Here is a 15,790-nt window from a genome sequence, read left to right on the forward strand (position 1 = left end):
TGTTTCTCTTCTTGTCGTCTCATCTTGTCTCTTTTGTCTTCTTGTCACTTCTTGACCTGTCTTCTTTTTCTTCTTGGCTGTTCTCCTCTATTCTCGCTTTTTCCATCTCTCCTCGTCTCGTCTCAGCTTGCCACATCTCATCTCTCCTTTTCTTCTTTCCTGTTCTAGTCTCTGATCTCGTCTCTTCTCTCCGCTTCTCCTCTAGTTCCTTATCTTCTCGTCTCTTGTTTCTTCTCATTCTCATCTTGTGTCTTATGTCTCTTCTCTTCTCATCTCACTTCTTTTCCTCTAGTTTCTTCTCGTCTTGTCTCTTCTTGCCTTTTCTCATCTCTCCTTTTTCTTCTTTGCTGTTCTTGTCTCCGATCATCTCGGCCCTTCTCGCCACTTCTCCTCTAGTTCCTTACCTTCTCGTCTTGTCTCGTTTCTTCTCGTTGTCTCATCTTTTCTTATGTCTCTTCTCTTCCCGTCTCACTTCTTGTCTCTCCTTGCCTTTTCTCACCTCTCCTTTTTCTTCTTTGCTGTTCTTGTCTCCGATCATCTCGGCTCTTCTCGCCGCTTCTCCTCTTGTTCCTTACCTTCTCGTCTTGTCTCGTCTCTTCTCGTCACGTTTTCTTTTTGCCTCTGCTCACCTCTTCTCTCTCGTCTCTTTCCTCCTCTAGTTTCTTCTCCTCTTTCCTTTCCTCCCTTTTTAAAATCGTTTGCTCGAATCCTCTCAAACTCACTTGCTTCCCCTCGTAACCCAGCGGCCAGAGCAGAGAGTTAGAGGAAACATTTGACTGGACTGCTTTTGCTCACTTCACGTGCCCTGCGCCAGGACAACCGCCACTTGCTTCTTGAATTTCAGCGCGGGAGATTCCACCGCTCTGCTTGGGGTTTTTTTTTTTGTTTTTTTTTGTTTTTTTTTTTTGCAATTTTATGCCACAGTTATTTTCCCCGCTAAGGAAGAAGTTTTTGCTCAGCTGTTTCAGGTCCAGGAATTCGTCAGGGCTCCACAGACCTGTACGATCCTGATGCACTGTCATTCAGACCAGTCCATTATGTGGTGTTCTGTTGATAAAATCAAAATTAAATGTAAAAAAATTATAATAATAATCTCAAATTGAGTGCTTCACAGGCTTGGGTGATTAAGAGGAAGCTGATAAGGGCCAGAAGGATGTGAAACAGATCGCTGTGTGTGGTGGTGTTTTGCAGGGATCTTCCCATTTCCTCAAACTGACTTTTGATTTTCAAAATGACTTGTATTCTAAAAGATTATTATGAACAAACAGAAATCTACGGAAGCCGTAAGAGGCCATGCGTTATTATTATTTTTCTTTCTTTCCCTTGTTTTCTCGTATTTTTAACACGAGAAAATCTGGCACCTTTTGAATGGGACTGGTTTTTGCGTGCACGTTGGCATCTTCGCCGTCATAAATTTAATAACTGCCCGTTGTAGACATGGACTTTATCTCTGCATTAAGAGAGAGAGATGTCCCAGAGGAGAACCAGGGTCACTGTATTGTCTCAGACGATGAAGTTGTAGACCTGACCGCCGCCTTCTCAAGTGTCCGACACTAATGTGGAAATCGTCAATCACTGAAAGACACGGAGCTATTTCAGCTTGAGCGAGTCCCGGATCAAAGTTTTAAAAAAAAAAAAAAAAAAAAAAGATTTTCTTCATCCACGATGCTGTGGGATTGCGCTAAGCTTTTGCTGCCTCCAGAAGAATAAAAACATGTTATGTCCATATCACGAGAAAATTCATTCGTGATCATGTGAAAACTTTTGTTATGTAGAGATCACGAGAAAAAAGAAAGAAACAATATGCACGATCTCTTTTAAGGCTTCCGGAGAAATCTGGATTTTTGGACTCTTACCTGTGTGTGTCTGTCCCCCATCAGCTTCAGTTTGCTAGTGAACAAAGCGATGCTAGCTGGAGCTCAGCCAATACCAAAGACCTCGTCTTCCTCGTGCAGGTCTCCTGCCAGGTGAGAGCTGATGTACATACTGTTTATTTAGCAACATTTGTTAAGCTTCTCATCTTTTTTTTTTTTTCCCCAACTTTAGTTTAACCTCGGTCAATTATTTTAGCCGCACTCGTTTATGCACACTTAATATTCATTTCATTCTTCTCTCTTTCCTCATTTCTCGCCCTTCCTCCTCTCTGTATACAGGGTAAGATGTGGATGGTGCGCCGCACATACGAGGAGTTTCGCACCCTGGATGCTCACCTGCACCAGTGCATCTATGACCGGCGTTACTCGCAGCTCCTGCCCCTGCCGTCACTTTGTGAGCTCGGGGACAGAGTGGAGGTAAGAAGCAAACAGATGGCACCCTTTAACTTGCTAACAGTTTATATAAGCCGGGTTGTATGGCACCAGTATTTGGTCGTGTGACTATTGGGGTTATGGATCAAGCATCGCATTTCTCTCTTGTGTTAATTGTAATTTTGTAAGCTCTCTATATTTATATACATATGTCATCTCTTCCTTTGCCTCGCTTTCTCTCTCTCTCTCTGTTCCTCAGCTCTTCACTCCCATGCTGTCCGAGTACCTGAGCCGTCTCTCCGTGATCGTGGACAGTAAGCTGAACTGTGGGCCCGTGCTCACTTGGATGGAGGTGAGGCATTGCATACTGCTCTGTACAATCACATGAGCTCATGGGCTGTGTTTTATAGTAACGTAACCTTTATGGAAGGAGTCTCCAGTATCGGAGGAAAAGCTGTAGTAAAAATAAAACATGTCACACCACTCAGTCTTTGATTACTTTCCTCTAACATCAGCCTTGTTGTGCTCTTTTCTTTAGTTATTAGAAGGATTTGGGGAAGAAAGAGAAATGTTTGTTTCTATACATAATAAAAAGAGGTAGCGGAGGTCCTGATAATTTTGCATTTCTGCTTTTTTTTTTTTTTTCTGGTAGCCTGCTGTAATTTTGCCGTTTACCTATAAGTGTATTTTATTATAGTAGTGGTATTTATTTGTAATAAATTTATTTATTTATTGGTGACGTGCCACAGCATTTAACTAATCTCCTATAGACCGATCATATATAAGGTGTCATCGGTGTCTTTCAGATCGACAATCATGGCAATCGGTTTATGCTAAAGGAAGAGGCGTCTTTAAATGTCCCAGCGATCGCAGCAGCACACGTCATCAAGCGCTACACAGCGCAAGCCAGTGACGAGATTTCTATTGAGGTAAATGTGCATGTTGAAGACCCCATTCAGTTCTGTTATAATTTATCCAGAGGAAAGAATGCAGAGTTTAAAGTCCCCATAAAATTCAAGGTGAACTTTTGTGGCTTTAATTATAAACATGTCAGCCTTAAGGTTATCTATAAGCTAGTGTGCTCCAAAACAATGACAAGATTCACATTTAGAAGATATGTGCATTCAAAATTTAGTCAGTCTCTCTCTCTCTCTCTTTCTCTCTCTCTCTCTCTCTACCACGAATACGGATCGACATTTTTGATGACCTTATTCTGCACTTCGGCTTCTCCTCAGATTTTCTGTCCAATCAAATGCTCTCTAGAATCTGAAGTGTCCCGTCCCCAACATTATAAAAATCACCAAGTTGTCGTTGTTGAGCAAGTGAAATCATATCAACAAGCATGGGTCACGAATGTGTCTTTGGCTGTACAAACGTGCGCATTTTATTCAGTTTCCTAATTGTTGGTTAAGAAGGAAACAGCATGAAGGAGGAGGTATTTGTTCCAGCTCACGAATTTGTGACTAACTGTCAAGTACGGCTTAGCCCGGGCTGTGAGGTAAGCTAAACGCTGCTGGCTATTTAAAAAGGGGGAGGAGCCACTCAATATGTCCCGCCCTGACTTCCAGTTTCAATGGAAATTACGTCAATATATCAAATAGCGCTGCACGTTTCAAGCCACTTCAGGGGGACTTGAAGCAATACCGTAGTTGTACCAATATTGGTACCGTAGTTGTACCAATATCACTACAACCATAGTTGTAGTGATATTGGTAGAAATGCCAGAAAATTCCTAAATGGACAAAAAGGTCTACATGATTCAAATGGAGGGGGGAAAAAAAAGCATAAAATGATGACTTCAGTAGTTCTTCTCGTGTTTTTATTTCTTGATGCTTCTTTTCAGAATATTAACATAGCAGTAGTTGATGGAAGCTTAGGAATGATTATTGCTGAAATTAGCTAAACATTGAAAAGAAACGTACAGTAAGGTTCGCCTTTTCAACATTTCTTTCCAGGTACTTGGCAGGCTGTATTTCAGTGCTTGTGTCTCTGCCTGATTCTTCACTTCCACACTTTGCTGTTCTGTCCCACTCCTCCTCTTCTTCTCTTCTCCTCATCACCACCATCATCATTCTCTCATCTGCTTTATTCCTGTTCCCTCCCCAGTCTCTGCTCTATATAGTGGCTCTTTCTGGGCCAGAGAACAGGGTCACCTGGCACATTTAGGACTCTTTTCTCTTTTTATTCTCTCTCTCTCTCTCTCTCTCTCTCTCTCTCTCTCTCTCTCTCTGTGTCTCCTACTATATTGCTACCTCTTTCTTTCTTTCCTGCAACTGACTGTCTTTCTTTTTGCCTCCTGTCTCTATCTCCCATTCTTCATTTCTTTAACTCCCTGTGTCAGCCTTTCTTTTGCCTGTCTGTCTGTCTGTCTCTCTTTCTCTCTCTCACTGTCTTTCATCTTCTTTTACTCCTTATCTTGTTCTTTTTTTTTATTTTCTATATGCTGTCTTTCGGTCTGTCTCTCTCTACTACTCTATCTCTTTGTCTCACTTACTTTTATTCTCTCTACTGTCATTCTTTTTTTTCTCTTTGTCTCTCTCCCCACTACTCTTTGTCTGTTTGTCGCTCTCTCCTTACTCCCTGTCACTGCCTCTCTTTCTTCTACTGTCTGTCTCTGTACTACTTTATCTTTTGCCTCTTTCTCAGTCTCTGTTTCTTTCGCTCTTGCTTTCTGTCCTTCTCAGACTAGTTGCATGGCATATTTTCCCCCTTATTTCTTTTCGTGCATTTTGTTTTTCTCCCTTTCTTTATCATCTCCCCATAATCTCTATTTAATCCGTTTTTTTTGTTGTTTTTTTTTAATCCTTCCTTGTCTCCTTCTTTTCCTCTCTTGCTTAAACTCTTTCCACCCCGTCTCTCTCTGGCGAGAAGTGGACACTACTTTTTTTTTTTTTTTTTTTTGCTTCATTCCTTATCTGGGTCAGGGAGAAGTTCCTGGGCAGGACCGGGCGTGTAGTGAAGCGTGTTTTGGCTCCGCTCACAGCTGTTGTGGCTGGATAGTTTGGGGTCCTGTTTTGTCTACAAACTCCAGATTCATGCGTACGGATGTTGTGAAGCTCACATTAAAGCCGTTTGTATGATTTGTATATACCACACATGTAGCTGTACAAATTCTAACCTGGTCGTTTACAAACAGCGTCTCAACTTGATTATCAGGGTGGAGATGATGTTCTTGCTGAAGCACAAACATTCACCTTTAACCTAAACAACTCTAACTGAGACTTTGTCTCTGGTTTTGAAGGTCGGTGATATTTTGTCTGTGATTGATATGCCACCCAAAGAGGAGACCACCTGGTGGAGAGGAAAACATGGCTTTCAGGTACCAGCTTAAAGCATTTAATTCCTAAGATAAACCCTAGTTTTCTCAGTACACATAAAAGAAGAAAAGTTGTAGCACAGCAGTAACACAAATAATTGTTTGAGGATTCAGAAACGTACCTTATGTGCTTTTCAATAAGAACAGAAATGACCGTGTACATGAAGACTTCATAGTAAATATTACAATATAAAAACGGCATGGGGGAGGTTTAGGAATTTAGATACTTAGGTGTCACTTTGGACCCCAAATTAAATAAAATGCACAAATTATCCAAGGCTAATAAAAAGTATTACAAGGCTGTAAAGACAGTAGGACATGATTTTATCACATTGCGGTCTGGACTCATTATTTATAATTCCATTATACAAGCAAGCTTTGAAGATAATGGATCAGAAACAAGTGAGATGGCTATACAGTCAACATTGAACATACTTTTTTCATTTATAAAAAATATTTTTAATGGTATAAATAGGCTTGCCCCAGAAATGCTATACTCAATCATACACTGTTTTACCTTGATGACGTTTTATCAATGAATAAACACATTTTTACATTTGTTCCGATTCATATTTGCATCGTTTGCATGAAAAAATAAGAAATCGTACCCTGTTAAAATTGTAGGGGTTTTTTTTATGTAAAAAAAAGAAAGAAAAAGAAACCAATAAACCTTTTCTCCACCTTTTAATGTGATACTACAACCAACAAAATTCAAGTGAAAAACTACCTGTAAGAAAAACTACTTGGTTGTATACATGTGTCCACCCTTTTATAATGTGGCATGTGACTGTGGTCAGAATTAATCAGTAGCATTCAAAAGTGACGATCATGCTCCTGTCATCAGTAAAGTTGTTCTCATTAACTCCAAATAAAGATCAGCTGTTTCTGTAGGATTTTCTTGACATTTTTTTTTAATCCGACTGCTGAAGCTGTGGGCCACAAAGAGCTCATAAATCGTGTACGGGATCTCATTGGCAAAAGTTAGCGATCAGGAAAGGGGTACAAATGAATTTCTGTGACATTTAGATGTACCATGGAACACTGTGAAGGCCAAGTGGAGAAAATGCGGCACCAATGTGATATTACCAAGGACAGGACGTCCTGCCATCATTGACAGAAGGACAAGAAGAAAACTTCTCCGGGAGGCTGCTAAGAGACCTGTGGCAGCATTAAAGGTGCTGCAGAAATATCTGGCGACTAGTAGGCACTCCTACACATGTCTGGGCCATGGGATAAGGTGGCTAGACGGAAGCCCTTTCTCATTAAAAACCATACAAATCTATCTGAATCACCCTAAATCATGTGGCAAAAATTATGGTCTGTTGAGAACGAGGTAGAGAAACATGGTGGTGGCAGTATCATGCTATGGAGCAGCTTCTCTGTAGCTGGGACTGGGGCACTATTCGGGATGACGGGAATCATGGATAGTTCTATTTTGGCACAAAACCTGCAGGCATCTGTTAGTCAGCTAATCCACAATTACAACCCAACGCACAAATCCAAGTCAACAAGAATCTATGATCTATGTAAATCCAATTGAAAACCTGTGGAATGACTTGAAGAGGGCTGTGCACAGGAGATCCCTTCACAATTTGATAGATCTGGAGCATTTTTGCAAGGAAGAGCAGAATTAAATTGTCAAATCAAGATGTGCAAAATAAGTAGACACTTATTCAGAAAGACTGAGTGCTGTATTACAATCAAAAGGTGCTTTAACAATGTATTAGTTAAGGGGTGTGCACACTTATGCAACCAGGTTTTTGTAACGGTTGTTTTTTGTTTTCTCCTCCCTGAAACATTTTGTTGTAATAATATTGCATAAAGGTGGAAAAATGTCTCTCATCAATCTTTTCAATTAGCTGTGGCTAGAAGCGATTATGTTGCATGTAAAATGCGAAATAAATAAACACTGAAGCATGGACCATGCTGACTGATCCCCACTATGCTTCAATCATTGTTAATCTTGGTAATATATTCAGATTAAGTGTGCCATTAAGTGATATCAGATTCTAATTCAATCATTTATGTTTTATGCTGTAGGTTGGCTTTTTTCCCAGCGAGTGCGTAGAGCTGATCAATGAGAAGATGCCTCAGTCTGTCAGCACTCCCGCTGCCAAGACAGGTACTGCTCATCATTCTTCATTCATCCATCTTTATACGCTCCTCCATTTGTTCATAATTACTAATTGCCTTTATTATTATAGTAGAGTGTGATGCAGGCAGCTCTAGACCTGGAGTCGCCAATGCGCCTGGTCCACCTTCTCCCACATCAGGTAAGAGTTATATACAGTACCGGTTATTTCTAGCAACTCCTGGTAAATCTCTGGTTTGCAAGATTTCACTTTTGGTTTGCCTTCCAAATGCTGCAAATTGAAACGTTCTTTTGTGACCTTTAGTTGGAATGTTTTAAGAAGGCCAATAACTTTTTTGCTGCTAGGCCGCTTTCAAAAGCAGTTTTTGATATCCTTCAAAGACAAACCTGTTGAGAATGATGTACAGAAATAATGCTGTGTTGGCCATTAAAAAGTTTGCTAGAGTTTTGACAGTGTACCCTTGTGTGGCTATAAGTCAGCCAATAGGATAGCTAATCTGGGCAAGGCTTCAGTAATCCCCATAGATTTTGAGCAAGGTGAAGAAGACACTAATTGAAGTTTGGCACAGCAGATAGTGTTGTCTCACATCTCCATGGTCCCAGTTTCAAACCTGAGCTTGGGTTCCTGTCTGTGTGAAGTTTCACATGTATTCCCTGTGACCACATGAGTTTCCTCAGGGTTCTCTGGTTTCCTCCTACCTCCCAACAGCATGCCAGGATAAAGTGGTTATTGAAGATGAATGAATTCACATGCAGCGCTGTACGATACAATAAGAAACACCTATAAGCCCAGTGACTATTTGCAGAAGTATATCGGACACGGTGGCCAAGAGACGAACTACACTACATACTTACCATGGCAGAAAACCAAATCCGACAACACAGGCAAATGTACTCTACCACAATATCATCAGAAAACAAAAAAAACAAGTCCGGCAACAGAAAAAGATGCAGGGAAACGACAACGGAAATATTTCCTCACAACGATTCCAGGCAGTTCTGGAGAACTAGAAGTACAACTGAAGTATTTGTCTTAAAATGTTACTTGATGCTTAAGCAGCATATCCAGCATTGTGTTTGAAGAGGTGTCGAGGGTTTGTTTTTTTGTGATTTAACAGTTTTATTGTATAAAAATAAGCAAATATGTAAGAACTAGATGTCGACCGATAGTGGATTTTACCGATACTGATAACTAAGTCAGGCAGTACCTGCCTATAACTGATTAATCAACCGATCGTTATTATAATGATACTGAATGAAAACATAACACTCAAAAGTGAAATATTGCTGAACTTTATTAAGGAAATGAACAGTACTGACTGTAACATGAAAATATGCTGTACTTTCTTAATGAAATAAATATACAAATATTAATATACAGTTCTAATCAAAATTATTCAACCCCCTTTGCAAATCAGGTTTGTTGTCAAAATTTACAGGCGTTCAGCTGTTTGATGAACAAATAAAACAAAAGCAACTGAAATAGTTCAACACTATACACAATAGATTCAAGTGGTTTCCCCAAACTCAACTGAAAATGCAACTTATAATGACTTCGCTATTTTCACAATGATTCAACCCCCTGAATAGAATCCCTCACAACAGCACAAATATGCAAAACGGGTGTTGTCTCAAGCACACCTGATGCAACTAATCAAGGGCTTCATTAGTTGTCTGTAAATGTTGACAATAAACCTGATTTGCAAAGAGGGTTGAATAATTTTGATTGCAACTTTATATGAATTATTAATAAATGTTAAAGTAAATAAATGATACCCATCCAAACTGAACCAAAAAGTAACACTCCAAATAAAAATTAGAGACATCCAAAATGAATCAAAAAAACACTTCAAATAGCACAACAAAATTAGTCAGCGATTGTTTTTATTTCGCCTCTAGAGGCCGCTCTTGTACCGTATAATGACAGCGGACGCTCCTCAGACGCAACCGGGAAAAACCATCGATGTGAATTCTTGCCAATAACCGATAGTTTCAGCAATCAGTCATCGGCGCCGATTGATCGGTTTTGCCGATCAATCGACCTCTAATCAGAATATTAATGTAATGCGTTACCTTTTTCTTGATTTATGTTAAATAGTTTTAGTTTAAGATTCTGGTGTAAGAACACAAACTCTCACCCCCACAACCTGGATGTGCTGCGGTTAACAAGTAATACGTTTAAGACAAATACCTGTGGTGTTTTTTTTTTTTTTTGGGTACGGTAGTAGAAAGAGGAAGCATTTTCATTGTTGTTTCCCTAAATTATTCTGTTGTCAGATTTGTTTTTGTGTTGTGTTGATACTGTGGTGTTGTGCCTCTCCTGTATTTGTGTTTTTGTGTTTGTTATGGTAGTCTAAGACATCTTTCTGCCACTGTGAGCCCAAAATACCTTTCACGATTTCACAGACCATCTACAAGCAAGCCTCTGTATATCCAGCCACGCATATCCGATACACCAAGAAATCTCCTGTGGATGTAGTCTTGGTCCACTACAACACTTTATTGGCATTGCAACGCATTTGTTTATAGTAATTGTGATTGATCTGTATGTAGCTTCTCTCTGAGACCTGTGCTGTATCTTTAGACCATCTGTCTTTTTCTTTCTCTGTATCTCTTTCTCTCTCAGTTTTTCAGCCATGGTTCCTAAGACTTACTGGTAACACCTTTCGAGCGGAAATTAACACTCCTTCTCTCTGTTGCAAAACAAGCCTCTCCTCTGGCTTTCCCTAACGTTTTGTTTTGTCCTTAAACCCAGTCGAAGTGTGCAACTAGAATTTGAGCCATTTATACAACGAGCAGATTGCGTGGAGAGCAGGAGTGGGCGGCCAAGTGGAGTAGGCATAAAATCATTACGAAACGTCGTGACTATTTCCCTCTGCTCAGGCGTCTCGCTGTATAAATGAGAAGCTGTTGTTCGGATGATAAGTGTGTGTGTGTGTGTGTGTGTATATATATATATATATATATATATATATATATATATATATATATATATATATATATATATATATATATATATATATATATATATTTTTTTTTTTTTTTTTTTTTTTTTTTTTTTTTTTTTATTGGGGTTTTAGCTTAATCCTGATCTCTCTAACTCATTCCACTGATAGTCACTTAAAGGGATTCTTCACCCAAAAATGCTATTAATGAGCAGGGGGCCAGCACCTGCTGTCTAAACGAAATGGTTGACTGTTGTCTTTTATTCAGTGTTGGCATTTTTGGATGAAATCTTCTTATTAATCGTGCTTAACAACATACATTAGCTACCAAAAGCTGGATTAACACTACATATGTTGTATCACCATCTGGTGTATAATGTTGGCATTACGCATATACACATTCCACATACAAGCGTCTTCTAACTCTGACATTGTGTACATTTTTTTTTAATCAGCCATCGCTTCTTCACCTGTCGTCGCATTCTAGAAAGCTAGAGCTAAAAGAACACACATTTGTTTTATCATTCCTCTGTCGCCCCCTTGTGGCAGTTTCCAAGAAGCACGGCAAGCTGATGGGTTTCCTGCGAGCCTTCATGAAATCCAGACCCAGCAAGCAGAAGCTGAAGCAGAGGGGCATCCTGAAGGAGCGGGTCTTCGGCTGCGACCTGGGAGAACACCTTCTCAACTCGGGACTAGATGGTAGCGAGACACACAGGCTTCAAATACGACTTTCAACACTGCTCAGATTGTTATATTCAGACCCATTTCTGTTCGACATTTTAGTTCCAGAGGTCTTAAAAAGCTGCTCGGAGTTTATTGAGAAGCATGGCATTGTAGACGGCATCTACAGGCATTCTGGGATTTCCTCCAACATCCAGAAACTGAGGTTTGTCTATCAGAAATGGACTGCTGGCCCAACAAGAGAATGTTTGATTTATACAGCGGTCCAATTCATTTCCAAGTTACTGAAACTTTATACATGTGGGGTTTGTTTGTTTTTTGCTGATAACGTACTTTGATATATCTGCTGTAAGAAGAAAAAACTATATTTTATCAAAATGTCAACAAAATGTTTTTATTTTGGCTATTTTATAACCTGGCCTTGGTAGTCTGCCTGCAAAGATCACACTGAAGCAGCCATGTGGCAGGAGCCAGTTTAGCAAATGCTGTGTGTGTGTTTGTTAGCTATGTGTGATTTTTCTCTCACAATTATTGTGACACTTTTCTCAAGTTGTTGGATCGCTATGTGCCATAGCGAAATGGACATAAGTCTAATCCATTTCGTTTGTAATCAAAAGTCCAGAAAACTCCTGCACCATTGCATCATCAATACAGAGAAGAGTAATTGCACACTCTGTACACACATTACACATTTTTTAATGTTTAAATGAACTAATAATAATAAGAAGAAATGAATGACGAGAAATTGAGCCAATAGAACAGAACTTAATACGTTATTTCAGTTATTAACAGTCATGTTAAGAGATAATGGTGATGCTTGTGCAAATAAGACACCAATTTTAGTACAGGAAGCTCTGTAGTTTTCAGAACTATATATACTTTTTTGACCATATCGAGGGTTGTCCCTGGTTGCCACATATTTGTCAAACATTTTAAAATCCTGAAGCTTGGATACATGCATGTCTGCCCTTTATGTTTAGTGATAAAGGATGGTATTATTAATGTGGTTATTACACCACAGTCACTCTTGTATTTACAGTGCCCTCCACTAATATTGGCACCTTTTGGTAAATATGAGCAACGAAGTCTGTGAAAAAATGTCTTTACTGTTTAAATTTGGGATCTTTTGTTCAAACAAATTCACAAAAATGCGCTGCTCTCATGGATATCAAACAATTGCATACAAAATACAGGTTTATTTAAAAAAAAAAATTTTTTTGTTAAATATAGGTTTGCAACAATTATCGGCACAATTTTAGTCAGTACTTTGTGCTACCTTCCTTTACCAAGATAACAGCGCTGAGTCTTCTCCTATAATGCCTGATGAGGTTGGAGAATACATGACAAGGGATCTGAGACCATTCCTCCATACAGAATCTCTCCAGATCCTTCACATTTTGAGGTCCATGCTGGTGGACTCTCCTCTTCAATTCACCCCATAGGTTTTCTAAGGGTTTCAAGTCAGGGGACTGGGATGGCCATGGCAGGACCTTGATTTTGTGGACAGTAAAACATTTTTGTGTTGATTTTGATGTATGTTTTGGATCATTGTCCTGCTGGAAGATCCGATCACGGTCCATTTTAAGCTTTCTGGCAGAGGCAGTCAGATTTTCATTTAATATCTGTTCATATTTGATAGAGTGCATGATACCATGTATCCTAACAACTAACTTCTGCAATTCTCCAGCTGTGATCCTTGGAGATTTTTTTGGGCACTCGAACCATCCTCTTCACAGAGCGTTGAGCCAATATAGACACACGTCCAATTCCAGGTTGATTCATAACATTTCCAGTAGACTGGAACTACTTAATTATTGCCCTGATGGTGGAAATGGGCATTTTCAATGCTTGTGCTATTTTCTTATAGCCACCTCCCATTTTGTGAATCTCAACAACCTTTTGCCACACATCACAGCTATATTCCTTGGTCTTACCCATTGTTATGAATGACTAAGGGAATTTGGCCTATGTGTTACCTCATATTCGTTCCAATGGTTGAACAATTTCCTGTTCCTAGTCACCCAGGTGTACTAAAAAATGTAAAATATCAATGGGAATATACTTCAAATATATTTTTCTCATATGAATTCTTAGGGGTGCCAATAATTGCTGTACACGTATATTTAACAAAGATGTGTGGGGTGTGTTTTTTTTTATTTATTTATTTATTTATTTATTTTTTGGGTTAAACCTGTGTTGTGTTTGTAATTGTTTTATATCCATGAGTGCAGAGTATTTTTGTGAATTTGTTTGTACAAAAGATGAAAAGGTTAAACAGAAAAGACAATTTTTCACAGCCTTCTTTGCTCATATTTACAGAGGGTGCCAGGATTAGTGGAGGGCATTGTATATCTGTGCATGTAATGGGTCACCTACTTAATGAGTCACGTGGCTGTAAATTCAAGTCATGATTAAAATGGGTCAGTGCCATTCCCTACCCAACATGTGCTCTATTTTGATTTGGGTTTAAGGGATACTTCTTCCAAAAGATAACTCTTAACTGACTTCTTCCTTTTTTTATTTAAAATTAAATTTAAAATTATTTGCTAAATTGTTGTTGTTTTTTTTTTTTGTTTCTTTTAATGACGTCCAGGCATGAATTTGACAGCGAGAATGTTCCGGACCTGACGAAAGACGTGTACATGCAGGACATTCACTGTGTAGGCTCCCTCTGCAAGCTCTACTTCAGAGAACTGCCCAACCCACTCCTCACCTACCAGCTCTACGACAAGTTTGCCGTGAGTTGGCTTTGTGTTTGTGATTTGGTGTGCTGTACAAGCCCGGTCTGTTTACTTGTAAATATTGAGCTTTTAGTTAGACGATACTTAGTTTGTGTGTATCTGGTTTTTAGGATTGCATGGGGGAGATGACTGAGGATGAGCGCATGGTGAAAGTGCACGATGTCATCCAGCAGCTTCCTCCTCCTCATTACAGGTAGATTGCTGGTGCTGAATTTTAAAGCCTCTGGTTTAAACTGCTGTGTGATAGTGACGATGTTGCGATCATCAGTACACTTTAACCAAGTGTAGATTTGAGAAATGTATAGATTTTCACTACAAGTTATAAAAATGTTCCAATTAAACATTCTCTTTTGAGAATATGGAGAAGTGTGTACTGGAGGTGTGCCAGATTACATCATTTACTTCAGAAGTTATGAAATTTAAGTTAATGGATTTTGAAAAGCTGCGTCAAATCACATTCTCACTGTCCATGTTGATAATGAAGATGTTGTGTGTCTTTCAGGACTCTAGAGTACCTCATAAAACACCTGGCTCGTCTAGCCACCTTCAGCGAAGAGACCAACATGCACATTAAGAACCTGGCCATTGTCTGGGCTCCAAACCTGCTCAGGTAAACATGAAACATCCCACATTTTCTGCCATTGTTTATTAAACTCAAGGTTTCAACTGGAGAAAATGAAAACACTACAGACGTACAGTATTATTCAAGGAAAACCAAGTATTATAATATAAGCAAACTAAATACAGAGTCAAGTTCAGCAGTTATTTAATTGAATTGTTTGCTGGAGAGTTTATTTGATTTTCATTCTATTTATCCTTATTAGAACGATTTTGTTTGGTTGTAATTTGTAGTTGGAGGTATTAGGAGTGGGTTGAATATGTGTGGTGGGGGGGGTTAAAACATATCCTGAGGTGTATAGCTTTGTTGTTTGTGCTAGATCTAAGGAGATCGAGGCAGCGGGGCTCAACGGTGCTGATCCGTTTAAAGAGGTGCGCATCCAGTCTGTAGTGGTGGAGTTCTTACTCACCAACGTGGAGGTGCTCTTCAGTGATTCGTTCACATCAGTAGGACGGTTTGCTGCAGGTATGTTTCACCTTAATCATAACAGATCTAAGCCCTGCATCTTTATTTCTATGAAGAAAGTCAAGAATCGTTAAATCTGCTGGGTTTTACTCGTTCTACCTCACGTATATCTTTTCATGTAGCGCATACGGACTTCATTTAACAGCACAAGAAATGCAGTCAATTACATATCACATAGCCCAGTATGTATTTCATCGTACCACAGTAACACCACAATATAGGTACATAGGAGTGTTGTGTTGTATATTTTTAACATTCTTGAACTGTTTTGTAACAGGGTTTTATTTCAAAGTACTCATTTCTAAACCATGATGATATGCCATGAGTCCATTCTACATTGCACACTGAAGCTGAGCTTTATTTGTGGTAGTATATGGTGAAACAGGAAGTTGCAGCTTGTGTGTTTCCATAACAGCAGGAGGGACAGAGCGCAAGATCCCACGCCGGCCTCCGAGAACACGGTTGGTTAGTCTGCAGGAAGCGCGGGGGGAGGCCCCAGAACCAGGCCCCACCTTTCCAGACCTTGACGCAGACCAGCGGCGTTTCTCAGTCATATGAAACCTTCCAAAGCTTGGACTTATTGGCCATAATAATGCCTCAGATACCCAGAATGGTGTTTTGTGCTTTATGGTGCAGAGTACATACTTTTACAGTTTCTAGTCCTGCCTGGTTTTTATGTGAAGGA

At 39.5% G+C, this 15,790-nt stretch overlaps 1 protein-coding gene across 8 annotated transcripts in view; it reads left to right on the forward strand.

The window, feature by feature from the left end:
- arhgap33 (Rho GTPase activating protein 33) overlaps window positions 1-15,790 on the forward strand; it is a 58,629-nt gene that overhangs the window by 33,653 nt on the left and 9,186 nt on the right. For 7 of the 8 annotated variants that reach the window (XM_053611339.1, XM_053611342.1, XM_053611341.1 and 4 more), the window contains 13 exons: window positions 1,881-1,967; window positions 2,154-2,291; window positions 2,506-2,598; window positions 3,053-3,175; window positions 5,488-5,565; window positions 7,603-7,684; window positions 7,767-7,835; window positions 11,149-11,298; window positions 11,383-11,485; window positions 13,874-14,018; window positions 14,132-14,214; window positions 14,524-14,631; window positions 14,960-15,105. In XM_053611339.1, the coding sequence (XP_053467314.1) occupies window positions 1,881-1,967; window positions 2,154-2,291; window positions 2,506-2,598; window positions 3,053-3,175; window positions 5,488-5,565; window positions 7,603-7,684; window positions 7,767-7,835; window positions 11,149-11,298; window positions 11,383-11,485; window positions 13,874-14,018; window positions 14,132-14,214; window positions 14,524-14,631; window positions 14,960-15,105 (1,405 nt within the window). The remainder of the gene's footprint in view (window positions 1-1,880; window positions 1,968-2,153; window positions 2,292-2,505; window positions 2,599-3,052; window positions 3,176-5,487; window positions 5,566-7,602; window positions 7,685-7,766; window positions 7,836-11,148; window positions 11,299-11,382; window positions 11,486-13,873; window positions 14,019-14,131; window positions 14,215-14,523; window positions 14,632-14,959; window positions 15,106-15,790) is intronic. The other variant, XM_053611340.1, reaches the window with a different exon arrangement.

Source organism: Ictalurus furcatus, chromosome 23 (genome assembly GCF_023375685.1).
Source record: "Ictalurus furcatus strain D&B chromosome 23, Billie_1.0, whole genome shotgun sequence".
Taxonomy (NCBI): Eukaryota; Metazoa; Chordata; class Actinopteri; order Siluriformes; family Ictaluridae; genus Ictalurus; species Ictalurus furcatus.